Source organism: Terrapene carolina, unplaced genomic scaffold, assembly GCF_002925995.2.
Source record: "Terrapene carolina triunguis isolate 2854851 unplaced genomic scaffold, T_m_triunguis-2.0 Scaffold33723, whole genome shotgun sequence".
Taxonomy (NCBI): Eukaryota; Metazoa; Chordata; order Testudines; family Emydidae; genus Terrapene; species Terrapene triunguis.
The window spans coordinates 4,118,149-4,132,626 of NW_020698074.1; the positions used below are offsets into that span (position 1 = coordinate 4,118,149).

A 14,478-nucleotide genomic window follows, 5' to 3' on the forward strand; every position below is an offset into this window, starting at 1 on the left:
CAAGCGGCGTCCCAAGTTTGGGAAACACTGATTTAGTGAGTGAGCTGTTCAGCTCCTTCAGAAAACTATGCTTTTTTGAAAATTTTAATTGTGGGGGAAATTTTCAGTGCCATAAATGGCAGTTAGGAACCCAGTTCCTTTTGACTTGCAAAGGGAGTTGAGCACCTAACTGCCCTTTATCTCCCCCTACATCCTTTGCTCCACATACCATAGGAAGAATTGTGATCTAGAAAGAGAACTAAAAGTTGTTGTTTAATCAAATGCTCCCATAGGGAAATGCTTTAGCCAGCTGGCTTCAGTATGAAAGTAAATAGCCATCTTCTGGAATGCAGAGTCTCCATCTTACTTTCAACTCTCATTCTTAGAAGGAAGAGAAAATGGTTTGAATTCTTTTAATGAAATCACCAGCATGTTTTCCGTGAGAATGGGAAATCATCGTGTGTCACTTTAGCTTATGTAATTTGCCCAATAGAAAAATAGGGGACAGGAAGAAAGGAGTTGATACCCCTTGCAAAGCTTCACTAATGAATTTGTTCTCAACGTTTTAGGTCTGTCTCCCCGAGATCTTGTCCTTCAGTTTAGACACAAGGTACGCTTTCTTTATGTGGCTAATAAAGTACAGCAGCAGCATGCTTTTTTTACCTGGTAAAAATGTAGGTTGCATGATGAGCAACTGGCAGCTGAGCAAGTGCACACATACACTTCTTCATATTTTAAGGTCCAGACTCTCTGCTGTACCTAGGGGGTGCTGCTAAGGAGCTGGATACAGCCTCCTGGGACTTTCTGGCCTCAGATGCAGGTTGGTGCAACCTGGGGGTTGTTGTTTGAGGGACCATATACCATCTGGAGATATGTTCCAGCCACTCACCCTTCCTGCCACCACACACTACCCATATTTCCTTGCCAGGAGTTGTGGGGAGGGAGATGTAGCAACCTGCTCTGTTGGCTCTACCCTTGTTAGGGATTCCCTCTTTCCTCCTTCTCCCTCCCCTACTAGAAGTATCTCCAGTAGGCAGGTTTCAAGTACTCTTCACTTCCTTTATGCATATATCACAAAAAAACACCCCACAAAAAAAACCACAACCCACATACACCAAGGAGTAGGAGATGGTGCTACCCCACTTAAACCTGTTATCCCAGTGGTTAGAGGACTTACGTAGGATGTGGAAGACTCAGGTTCAAATCCTCACTCTGCCTGATAGGAGCAGGGTCTTGAACCTGACTCTCCCACATCTTGGGTAGATGCCCCAACTGCTGGACTATAGAGTCATTCTCATCCTCTCTATGGCTGAATGAATATTTTGTTGTTTTATGCAAAGCTGAACAACTTCAGTAGTAGAGATTGAGAGAAACTTGCCTCAGAATACACCATAGTGCAGTGGTTAGAGCACTCCCTCAGGAAGTGAAGACCTGGGTTTATGTCCCTGTTCCTCTCAGGCAGAGTGGGGATTTAAGATCAGGCCTTCCACCTCCTGGGTAAGTGCCCTAATCACTAGGCTATTGTATAAATTGTGGGGATTAGGAATGCTTAGAGCAGTGGTGGGCAACCTGCAGGCCGCATGTGGCCCATCAGGGTAATCTGATCGCGGGTTGCGAGACATTTTGCTGACGTTGACCACCTGCAGGCACGGCTCCCTGCAGCTCCCAGCGGCCGCGGTTTGACGTTCCCGGCCAATGAAATAGCTAAGGGAAACATTTTTAATGAAAGATGAATTTACTTATATTACACACATGTACACACATGTAAATGTGTGGGGGTTTTTCCTGTTTGTTAGTCACCCACCATGTTAATTTTCCCTTCTTATTTTGCAGATCTTAATTCTTTTTAAATTGATTCTTCTAGAGAAAAAGGTAGGGTCTATGGGATGAAGGAGAGGATTGAAATGGAGATGTAATTGTTTATATGACTCTATAGAGTGTATGTTAGTGAAAGATAAATGCTACGCTAAATATGTCTGAAGTAAAACTCAATGCTCAAGTATATTTACATGCAGGTATAAATAAAACTGGAAAACTTTATCCCCTTGATTAACTGCTGTGTGTGTGTGTTGGTGTATAAATTCTGCTCACAAACTGTCAATAATGGAAAAAATTAATAGTTACTCTAGAGCAAAGGCAAGTAAAATTTGGTAAACTTGGGCAGGGAAATTTTCATAACAGTTTTTAAGGGATGGAGGTACATATCACGAAAAGCCACTGTGAGAATTGGTATAAATGATAATGAGAAATGGTCAACTGCATAAGGGAATGGATGGGAAATATCAGGACCTAAATAGTGCACTCACCATTGTAGAGTGAAAATTCTTAGTACATAAGGTCCAGCAAAAAAGAACTTCATTTAAACATAAAATAGATAGTAATATAAATACCAAAGGAAGCAAGCTTTAGATTTTTTCAAGTTTTAGATTTTTGTGAATTGTATGGATACTTATCTGAAATATATATTTAGTATCCAAGGTCATGTCTCTCTAGTCATGTTAACTTTGAATCACAGTAAATAAAAATAAAAATAAATATTAAAATAAGTAAGTCGACCTAGTTTAAATCCACAGAGAAGTGTAAGTCTTAATTATATTTTTCTTCAGGCTGTCTTACTGCCTAAAAGAAGTGCTGTCTTGGCCATTTAAGAGGACTCTGGAACATGTACAAACAGATAAGAAATAGAAACAAAAGAGTACCAATTTGTAAATTCAAATGTTGGGTCGAGATCTTTCAGTAAAGTGACTGAATATCAGCTCACAAATACATGACCACAGGGATCTTTTTTTCCTACAATGTTTATTTTCATGTTAAAAGTCAAAATCTTACTTTGCTCCCCCAGTGAACAAGCTAAACTATAAGTTCATCTCCTTGACAGAAATGACTTGAAGTTGCCTTTATAGGACAACTATAAAAAAAATCATTCATTGAAGGGCAGGAAGTAATATCAACAAATCAGACATGAGCAGTTTTTATCAAGGTTGCACAAAAGAAATCAGAAGTCAAGAAATGCATTGATTGCATGCACAACCTTAACTCTGCCCTATATGCATTGTGATAGCTTATAATTACTCAAATATAATACATTTTTCTACATCCTCAAGCCTTTTCTGTATTAGAAGAGTGTGCTATTTTGCCTAAATAATTAACAAAATTGATCTGGTCAAATCAGCTCAAATCTCTAATGTAGATACACTTAAACCAGTTTAACCCTTGCTTATATAGATTTTTGCTTCAGTTGGTAACTTAATGGATAAAACTGGTTTAAGTGTCTGTTTTCGGGCTTTGCCACTGTTTTAACTAGATATATTTTAAGTAATTTAAGGTTGTAGAAAAAGTATTTTGGAAAACACGATAGCGTAATTAGACTGGAAATGCCTTCATAGAAGTGGGTAAAACTAAGATTTGATGTGCAACCTTAACTGGAGCATTTTGTACTATTTTTTTTCATTGCTTAGCCTTGCTACTTTAACATTCTTTCAGTGTAGTTTTTTAAATAGATATTTCTAGTTTTAAAATAAGTAACTGTTTAAGAACATGAGAATTAGTGGCTATATGTGATGTTTGGGTGTTTTAAGCAATTCAGGCCCAAACCCTGCAATTGGATTCAGTAGCATAGATTCCTTTGCCCAAGTGAAGCCCAACTGCTTTCCTCTGGGCTCTGTAAAGGCAAAGGCATCTGCCCTACCAGGCCTGATTGCATGATCGAGATCCAAGTGTCTCATTGTGTACTTTTTCATTTATCAAAGCTGAAGTGTTGAGTTTAATTCCAAAAAAGTCAGTAGCAGTGCCACATGGTAATCTTAGTAACAGCCTCAGAGTACACCAAAAAGCCTGTCAGTTTAAAATTGCATATATAAACTCCTAGATTTATTGTGTTATATAAAACATTTGGTTTCAGAAATTTCAGTGTAAGGATGGGGTGGGGTTTGTTTCACTTTCCACATCTACACTGGTCTGTTGAACAGTTTCCCAAATATTTCAAAAGTCTGCTACAAATATTTTAAACTTTAGAATTAAAAATAATTGCTTCACTTTATATTGATACAAGAAATGTTTTAGAAACCACCTTGCCTATTTGATTTAAAAACTGATTATGGTAGCATTTCATAATTACAGCTAAACATTCTAGTTATCTAGTACTGAGCTATAATTCCGTTCTGAAGTTGTACAAACCACAAGACACAAATTCACAGGAAGAGTGGAGGCATGCTCAAATGACTCAAACACATGAGTCTAGTTTGAAATAGCTGGACATCTATTGAATAAACGTGAGAATTCTTTCTGAACTTACAAGCAGAAAGTGAACCATGGCATCTGCTAAAAGAGAGAGAGAGAGAACACACTGTTTTCCTGTACTGGCTGCTTCCGAACAGCTGCTAAGGTTCCAGAATAGTTGTGGGGAAACCTGTACAGTCAAAGACCTTAAACATGCTAAGCCAGTATGCCCAATAATGCCACCCATTCTGGATCAGAAAGATGCCTTTTGTTCTGTGGCTCAACTCCCATTAATCCATGGGTTGATGCCTGTCCCACAGGTAGGAGGAAGCATGTCTCAAACTCACAACTACTGCTGGGTTGAGACACCATCTCCAGATGGTGGCCATTTGGATATTTATTGCCAGGATCACGCTATTTGCTGGTGTGTTACAGGGGGCAAGGGAGTCAATGTGCACCCAGACAAACTAAAGGAAAAAACACTAGAATTATGGAAAGCACTAACCTTAAATATATAATTACCATGCCACAAACAAAATTTTGGCCACGTGTGGGAAGAAGAGGTATTTCTTCACATGGATGGGTTTTTAAAACTGTTCTGACTGCCTGACTAGGGCAATTCTCCAGTCAGCTAAAGGCAATGTGGCATCGCACCGGTTCTTCAACAGTGAGCACCAGCAAGGACCAAATTGATTGAATTGCAAAAATGACCTTCTGCAATCATTAAGATTGTAGCTAGTCATTCTTACCGCCCCTGAAACTGATCTAACCAACCAGTATAAGATTGAATCATCCAAGTATAGTAAATGCCTTGTTATGTCTTCTCTTTACATATTTATCTGAATAAAAATGTTATGGGGACTTTTATCGAAGTGAAATTCTCCATGAACTGATTTTAAACATTTTTTTTAGATAGATAGATATAGGCATTAGATGTCCTCAGATTCTCTTGTTTGTTTGTTTCTGTTTGCTTTTCTCTCTGACTTAAGCTGTCATTTTAATTTTCCCTTCATCCCCCTCCCCACAGGTGTTGTTTTATATTTCTCCAGTAAATAGACTGGTGGGAGCACTGATGACTGTCTTGTCTCTTTTTCCTGGTAAGGAAAAGCAGGTTTCGGCTATTTCTTTCTTGTGTAATTTCTGTTCATAACTGAAATTGACAGTGATATATTTAGGCGTGGGGGACTTATGTGACACAGGGGCTGATTTGGTATATTGCCAGAGTATAATAGCCACAATGAATTCACACACACAGCTACGTAATATTTTTATGAAGCACATATGCGCACAACCTGATAACACTTGATATTTATTGAGTGCTCCTTACCTTAGTAATAAGAAACTAAGTCTATTTTATCTCTGCGGGCTGCATATTGGGCACCTTTGATATGTCAGTGAATAAGAAGTCATTGGTTCTGTGTTCCTGCCAAATGTTTATCAAACTTTAAATAACACTTGCCAAGGCAGAATGTCAGTGCTGATCCATTTGTGTCATAGTCATAGGCGCTGACTCCATGGGTGCTCTGGGCTGGAGCACCCATGGGAAAAAATGGTGGGTGCTGAGCACCCACCGGCAGCCCCCCCACCCAATCAGCTTCTCTCCCTCCTCACAGCTCCTCCCGCCCACCACGATCAGCTGTTCCGCGGCGTGCAGGAGGCGCTGGAGTGGCGGGGGAGGGGATGGAACGAGGCAGAGCAGGGCCAAGAAGAGGCAGGGAGGGGGTGGGGCCTTAGGGGAAGCGGTGAAGTGGAGTCAGGGCCTGGGGCAGAGTGGGGGTCGAGCAACCTCCAGCACATTAGAAAGTCGGCGCCTCTGGCAGAAGTGGACTGGATTTTTAAAGTGGCAATGAAAATGCATGACACTTTTGTTTTGATATACTAAAAAGCATTTCCTACTTTGCCATTATCAAAAATCACTAAAATCTTTGGTGAGATGATATTGTGTATATGTTTGTCCTCCAGGTATGATTGAACATGGTCTTACTGACAGTTCACAGTACAGACCAAGAAAGAGTGTATCAGAGGATACTGGCCTGCGGGAAGTTACTCCCCCTTTAGATGATTATGTTTCTGTGTCTGTTGCTGACATTTCAAATACAAACTCAGAAGTGGGTGAGGAAGGCAGGAAGCTATCAGGAAACCATGTGTGGGAGGCTCAGAAAACAGATGTGCCTTTATCCCATTCTGAAAAGAATTGCAATGGATCACAGTCCTCCAATGGCACTGGACAACATTTGAAACCTCCTTCACGCACTTCTCCAGAGTCTTCTGAAAGCGACTGGGAGACCTTGGATCCTAGTATTTTGGAGGATACCAACTTGAAAGAAGGAGAACATGAAAATATGACATCAGAACAGACTGAAATCCTTTCAAAGGAATGCCCAACGTCAGAAAGCCCTCCAATTACTGTGCAACCTCAGGCTAAAACAGGACATGTGGTTCTTGTTCCAGGACTGATATCAGGTTTGGAGGAGGACCAGTATGGCATGCCATTGGCTATTTTTACTAAGGTAAACATTTTGATAATTGTACTTAGTAAATATTTACCAACACTTTCAGGCCTAAGTTTTCAAAAGTGACTAGCAATTTTTGGTGCCCAACTTAAAGCCTGTTTAAAGTATTGCTCAGTATTCAAGTGCAGACTCTGACAAGAGACTTTATTTTTGTATAATAAAAAAAGCCCACTTTCCTGGATGTATTTTCCACCCCACATGCATATGCACTACTTCCCATGATCTATGACTGTTCAGTTTATTTTTCTAAGTCATGTTGTTAACAGGCAATGACTTGCAGACACTCCTTGATCAACTAGCTGCAGACACGAACAGCTTGCCCCAGATGGGCCCCCCATGTATTGTTTCTGTTTTACTTCTGAAGAACTTAGAAATCTTTATTTAGTAACTTCTTAATTAATAGAATTGTTGTGTAAGTACAAGTGTTTCTAATGTAATTATAAAATTTTGATAACACAAAGATGTGGGAAGTGCTACTATGTATCCCATCCATTTAGGCTTTTCCTGAAGTTCTCTTTGCTGTAATATCTAAGCACTTGCTAGACAAATCTGCAAGATAAGGTCCCTAGTGGACATCATGGGTTTTTCATTCTTCTTTCTACCTTTGATAAGGAGGCATTACTTGAGGAATATCTACGTTAAAAAAATAATAATAATAATTCAGCCCATTTGTTTCATGTAGGAGGGTTATGTGTTTATTCGGGCTTTAAAGTAGTCCTCTTATTTGCATTGCAGGTTACCCTCTACTGGGGATACCTTGCTTTGCTTGCAGCAATGAGCCGACTAATGAGGCAAACATGACTCAGCAAATTAAAAATTAAACACACTTACACCTCGCACAGATTTTACTCGTACTGCAATTGGAAATAAGTAAGGCTAAGTTTTTGTCACAGATATTTTTAGTAAAAGTCAGGGACAGGTCATGGGAAATAAACGAAAATTCATGGCAGCCCATGACCTGTCCCTGACCTTCACTAAAAATATCCCAGACAAAAGGGATAGGTGGGTTGAGCACCCACTGCTGCTGGGGCTCCCGGATCCCCCACTGATGCGGTGTGTGGGAGTGCCAAAGTCCCCCTGCCCCTGGGACTGGGCTGCTGCGGGGTCCCCTCACCCGGGCAGCTGGTAGCTGCAGGGTACCCAGGCAGCTGGCCCTGGCTGCAGCTGCAGTTGGGCACCTCTGGAGAGTCCCCACTGCTGGCCACGGCTGGGCAGGTGCAGGGGGTCCCGCCGGCCGTGGCTGGGCAGCACTGGGGGCTGGGCGCTGCAAAGGCGGGGCTGGCTGGGAGCTCCAGCCCCAGGGCAGAAAATGTCACAGAAGTCAATGGAAATCACGGATTCCGTGACCTAATCGTAGCCTTAGAAGTAAGTTATAGAGAAGAAAGTGTGTGAGACACACCTCATATTTGTGCACTTGAACCTTGAAACGAAACAAAACTAGCAGCTGGCAGTGCTGAATCACAGCACAGTGACCTGCTGCAGCAAAAGCCCCTAAAAGGCTGGTCTCCGAACTCTTGATGGGGTGTCTCATCTTTTACAGAGTGATCAGGCAGCAGAGTCTGGGCAAAGATCCACTTAGGCCATGTCTAACTACCACTCATGTCGGCAAAACTTATGTTGTCAGGGGTATGTTTTTTTTTTTTTCACACCCCTGGGCAACATAAGTCACGCCAGCATAAGTGGTAGTGTGCACGTTGCTATGTTGCCAGGAGTGCTTCTCCCGCCGACATAGTTACCACTGCTCATGGGGGTGGTTTAATTATGTCGAAAAGAGAGCGCTCTCACCTGTTGGCTTAAAGTGGCTACACGAGAGATCTTACAGCGGCGCAGCTGCATTGGTACAGCTGTGCCACTGTAAGTTCTCCAGTGTAAGCATAGTCTTAGTTATGGAGTCGAAGGAATGCAGTCAACTCAAAAATAAATTTCCGTCTGAAAATATTGTATCTAACTATTGTGACAAGTAACCTTAAGCTTGCTAGAGCAGAGAGAGAGTAGAGGGGAGAGTTTTCTCGTTTATGATGTGTATTTACTGGCTTAATTCTTTTGTTGATGGGCATTGTCTGTCTCACGATACCCCTCTAGGGGTCTTCACACTTTTTTCTAAGCCAGGGGTTTTCAAACTTCATTGCACCGCGACCTCCTTCTGACAACAAAAATTACTACACGACGTCAGGATGGGGGACCGAAGCCTCAGCCCCGATACCCCTGGTGGTGGTGGGGGGGAAGCCAATGCCAAAGCCTGAGCCCCTCCACCGCAGGTAGGGGGACCAAAGCCAAAATCCAAGGGCTTCAGCCCCAGGCAAGGGGCCTGTAACATGAGTCCTGCCACCCACGGCTGAAACCGTTGGGCTTCGGCTTCAGTCCCGGGCAGTGGGGCTTGGGCTTCGGCCCCTGCCTCAGCAAGTCTTATGCCAGCCCTGGTGACCCCATTAAAATGGGGTCGAGACCCACTTTGGGGTCCTGACCCAGAGTTTGAGAACTGCTGCTCTAGGCCCTGCTAGTAGGTATGTGTGAGTAACAGTAGTAGCACAGCTGAAATTGGAGAGACTACAGTTATGTGCATAGAGGGGAAAGGGTAGGAGGGTGGAAGGAGTGTGTCTGAACGCTAGGTGAGTCTGACCTTAGTTTTGAATCTCAGGATATTAGGCCTGTCTATTTAAAAAGGCTCGTCATATAATAGGACACTGACCTGCCATGACCACTTTTGCCTGATTTCTGAAGCTTGGAAATTAAAAATGTGAACACACACATATATTTCAGCATTGTCCTTTGCAGCTATACTCTGAAATTCTCTGCATGTTGACAGAGCCTTGAGATGAATTATGTGAGATATCTAAGGGTTTTGTTTTGTTTTTGTTTTTAATATATCGTGAATGTAGATGCGAAATCATGGTAAATATCCAATCCCTTTTAAAAATGTTTTTTGCGATGGGAGTTGGGACTGATGTTAATGACTTTATATCAGGGGCGGGCAAACTTTTTGGCCTGAGGGCCGCATCGGGTTTCATAAATTGTATGGAGGGCTGGTTAGAGGAGGGGCTCGTGGCCTGACCCCTACTTCCTATCTGCCCCCCCAGGGACTCCTGCCCCATCCAACCCACCCTGTTCCCTGACGGCCCCTCTGAGACCCCTGCCCCATCCACACACACCCGCTCCATGTCCCCTAACTGCCCCCGGACCCACGCCCCCCCCATCCAACCCCTCCTCTCATTCCTGACTGCCCCTGGACCCCCTGCCCCCTGCCACCCCATCCACCCCCCCCCCTTCCTGACTGTCCCCCGGGATGCCTGCCCCGATTCAACCCCCAGTTTCCTCCCTGAACCACCATCCACCCCCCCGCCCCCTGACCACCACCCTGAACTCCCCTGCCCTCTATCCAACCCCCTCTACTCCCTTACAGTGCTGGCGGCGCTACAGCCGTGCCGCCCGGCTGGAGCTAGGCCACACTGCCACCACCACTCAGCACAGAGCACCGGGTCAGGCTGGGCTCTTCAGCTGCGCGGCGCTGCCCCAGGAGCTCACAGCCCTGCCACCCAGAGCATTGCGCCAGGGCTGAGTGAGCGAGCTGAGGCTGCGGGGGAGGAGCCGGGGGTGAGCCTCCCGGGCCAGAAGCTCGGGGACCGGGCCGGATTGTCCCGCGGGCCGTAGTTTGCCCACCCCTGCTTTATATAAATGGCTTTTTAGGGACTAATGGAACTGTTTATAATATCTTAAACTGGTAGGCATAGAATTAAAAGTTGTTTTTATTAAATTATGTTCTTAGTGTTCTGATCCCACTGGATCAGTAACTTATATTAGAAGCAACATATTAAATTGCCCAAAGCTAACAGCTGAAATGCCACCTTCTCTGGACTGCCATAACTTATAATAAGAAAAAGCTCTTTATCAGTGCTCCACAATTAGATGCTTGACCAAAACAAAAGTGTCAACATTCATGGTGCTATGCAAAGCAAACTCTGGCTCTAGTGGATGACCAGAGATGCAAATTACACAGCCAAAGATTTGCCACAGAAAACTCAGTCTTTGATGTTCCAGAGTTAAAATTTAAGGAATGTCAATACAAGTGACTTGAAGCTGCAGTCATGCCCAACTAACATAGATATATAGAGGCCGTACGAAATGACAACCAAATGCAAAGAGACAAGGTGGGTGAGAAAATATCTTTTATTGGACCAACTTCTGATGGCAAGCGAGACAAGCTGTCAAGCTTACACACAGCTCTGCTTCAGGTCTGGGAAACTTACTTAGAGGGCAGGTTTACATTTAAAAGGTTGCATTGGCGCAGCTGCACTGCTGTAGCCCTTTAATGAAGATGCTGTGTGCCAACTGCAAAGAGCTCTCCCGTCAGCGTAGTTAATCTACCTCCCTGAGAGGCGGTAGCTATGTTGATGGGAGAAGCTCCCCTACCGACATAATGCTGTCTGCACTGGGGGTTAGGTCAGTATAACTATGCCAGTCAGGGAGGTGGATTTTTCACACCCCTGGTTGATGTAGTTATACCAATGTAAGTCTGTAGTGTAGACCAGACCAGAGTGTCACAGCTAAATACAAGATGAAACAGATTGTTTAGCATAAGTAGTTAACACGTATTTCAAGAGACCGTGAAGAGGCCCATTAACACCCCTCCAGGCATTGGGAGGAAAGGAAGGGAGTGGGGGAAAGAGATGTGGAGGGATTCATAGAATATAAGGGTTGGAAGGGACCTCAGGAGGTCATTTAGTCCAACCCCCTGCTCAAAGCAGGACCAATCCCCAACTAAATCGTCCCAGCCAGGGCTTTGTCAAGCCTGACCTTAAAAACCTCTAAGGAAGGAGATTCCACCACCTCCCTAGGTAACCCATTCCAGTGCTTCACCACCCTCCTAGTGAAAGTTTTTCCTAATATCCAACCTAAACCTTCCCCACTGCAACTTGAGACCATTACTCCTTTTTCTGTCATCTACCATTGAGAACAGTCTAGATCCATCCTCTTTGGAACCCCCTTTCAGGTAGTTGAAAGCAGCTATCAAATCCGCCCTCATTCTTCACTTCTGCAGACTAAATAATCCCAGTTCCCTCAGTCTCTCCTCATAAATCATGTGCTCCAGCCCCCTAATCATTTTTGTTGCCCTCCGCTGGACTCTCCAATTTTTTCACATTCTTCTTGTAGTGTGGGGCCCAAAACTGGACACAGTACTCCAGATGAGGCCTCACCAATGTCGAATAGAGGGGAATGATCACGTCCCTCGATCTGCTGGCAATGTTCCTAATTATACAGCCCAAAATGCCGTTAGCTTTCTTGGCAACAAGGGCACACTGTCTACTCATATCCAGTTTCTCGTCCACTGTAACCCCTAGGTCCTTTCTGCAGAACTGCTGCCTAGCCATTCGGTCCCTAGTCTGTAGCAGTGCATGGGATTCTTCCGTCCTAAAGTGCAGGACTCTGCACTTGTCTTTTTTGAACCTCATCAGATTTCTTTTGACCCAATCCTCTAATTTGTCTAGGTCCCTCTGTATCCTATCCCTACCCTCCAGCGTATCTACCATTCCTCCCAGTTTAGTGTCATCTGCAAACTTGCCACGGGTGGATGCCATCCTCCAGATCATTAGTGAAGATATTGAACAAAACCGGCCCCAGGACCGACCCTTGGGACACTCCGCTTGATACCGGCTGCCAACTAGACATGGAGCCATTGATCACTGTTATTAGTGGGTTATAGACTGTTGTAATAAGCCATAAATCCAGTGTCTCTATTCAGTCCTTGATTTTTAGTGTCTAGCAAAGTTATGAATTTAAGCACCTAGGCTTGTCTTTTAAAGTGTTGTGCAGGTTACCTTTGAGGATGAGGACTGAGAGGTCAGATACAGAGTGATTGCTTTGTGAAAAGAGTTCACCAACAGGTGATGTGGTGTTTTTGTCTTTTATCATTTTCCTGTGTAAGTTCATTCGAGAGCTTAGTAATTGTCTGGTTTCATCCACATAGTTATTGTTGTTGGGGCATTTAGTGCACTGGATGAGGTATACCACAGGTTGTGAAAAGCATGTGTAGGACCCAAAGATCTTGAAAGGTGTGTTGTGGGGGGTGTTGATTATTGTAGCAGAGAAGATATGTCTGTAGATTTTGCATCAGTTGTTCTGCAGGGTCTGGTGCTGCTTTGAGTTGGTGTGTACTGGTCTGTGAGCAGTTTGCTTCTGATGATCAGAAATGGGAGAGGTTGGAGGCTTGTTTGCTTGAAGGCCAGAAGAGAAGGTTCAGAAAAGATTTCTTCCAGCCTGGAGACCCCATTAAGTATGGGTTGTAGTTGTTTGATACCCTGTATGGGTTCCATTCGGGGGTGGCAGGTGACAACTAGGGGTGTGTGGTCAGAGAGATGGTTTTATTTCTGTATTGAAGCATGTTCTCTCGGGGTATTTGTGTGGCCTGTGCCATGATTCAATCTACTTCTCCTGTGGAATGTCATTGTTCTGTGAAGGTGATTTTGAGTGTGTTAAGGTGTATATCCCAGACTTTCTCTTTGGAGCATGTTCTGTGGTATCTGAGTGCCTGGCTGTAGATAACCGATTTCTTGGGGTGTGTGGGGTGTTTACTGGATCTGTGGAGGTAGATGTGGTGACCCGTGGGTTTCTTGTATATATTTGTGAGGGTTCCACTGTTGAAGCTGATAGTGGTGTCCCGGAAGTTGATGCTGGTATAGGAGCATTCCAGAGAGAGTTTAATGGACAGGTTGTGATTGTTGAAGTTGTGGTAGAAATCTGAGGGAGTTTTCATTGTCTGTCCAGAGGATGAAAATATTATTGATTGTATCTCAGGTATATCATTGGTTTAATGATAGACGAATGACATACCTGTGATACAATCAATGATATTTTCATCCTCTGGATAGATGACTGAATAAAATGGTAAAAGACAAAAATACCCCATCACCTGTGGGTGAACACTTTTCACAAAGCGATCTCTCTATATCTGATCTATCAGTCCTCATCCTCAAAGGAAATCTGCACAAACCTTCAAAAGACGCTGGATTTATGGCTTATTACAACAATCTATAGCCCACTAACAACCCCCTGCCAACTGCTTTCCTCCCTTTCCTTTCCTCCCTGTGACTGGAGGGGTGTTAACAGGCCACTTCACCTTGAATGGTCCTTTTGAAATGTATGTTAACTACTTATGCTAAACAATCTGTTCCGTCTTGTGTTTAGCTGTGACACTCTGAGTAAATTTCCCAGACCTGAAGAAGAGCTCTCTGTAAGCTCGAAAGCTTCTCTCTCTCACCAACAGAAGTGGGACCAATGAAAGATATTACCTCACCCACTTTCTGTCTCTAATATCCTGGGGCTGACATGGCTACAACAACACTGCATACAACCAAATGCAAAGTCATGTTAACTTCAGTTGAATTAGAAATACCAGTTTAAAGGGGGAAAGCGGTGTTTTTTTCATTTGGTAAAAGGACAAAATCACTGGGGGGGGGGAGAGGGGGAGGGAATCTTGAACATTTTAAGATGGATTTTAAAGTGGAGAACTAAACAATTTAAATTTAGTGGACAATATGGTTTTTAACGTTTACCTTCCATCCTACAAAGGCACTCTCTCATTCAAGTTTAGCTAATGAAATCAAAAGCCGAGGACTGGAAATTTCAGATATACTAATTTCTAGTGATGAGCATCCTTCAGTAACTTCTAGATTGTCTACTCTCAGCAAACAATTTAATTCAACATGAAACTGAACTCCATTTTAGATCTGGCAATTTTTAAATCAAGAATGGATGTTTTTCTAAAAGTTATACT

At 43.4% G+C, this 14,478-nt stretch overlaps 1 protein-coding gene across 1 annotated transcript in view; it reads left to right on the forward strand.

Annotated features, from left to right (window-relative positions):
• LOC113409526 (late secretory pathway protein AVL9 homolog) overlaps nucleotides 1–14,478 on the forward strand; it is a 67,873-nt gene that overhangs the window by 39,240 nt on the left and 14,155 nt on the right. Inside the window, 4 exon segments of the mRNA XM_026663548.1 lie at nucleotides 488–589; nucleotides 1,813–1,851; nucleotides 5,225–5,294; nucleotides 6,160–6,707. Of these exon segments, the coding sequence (XP_026519333.1) occupies nucleotides 488–589; nucleotides 1,813–1,851; nucleotides 5,225–5,294; nucleotides 6,160–6,707 (759 nt within the window).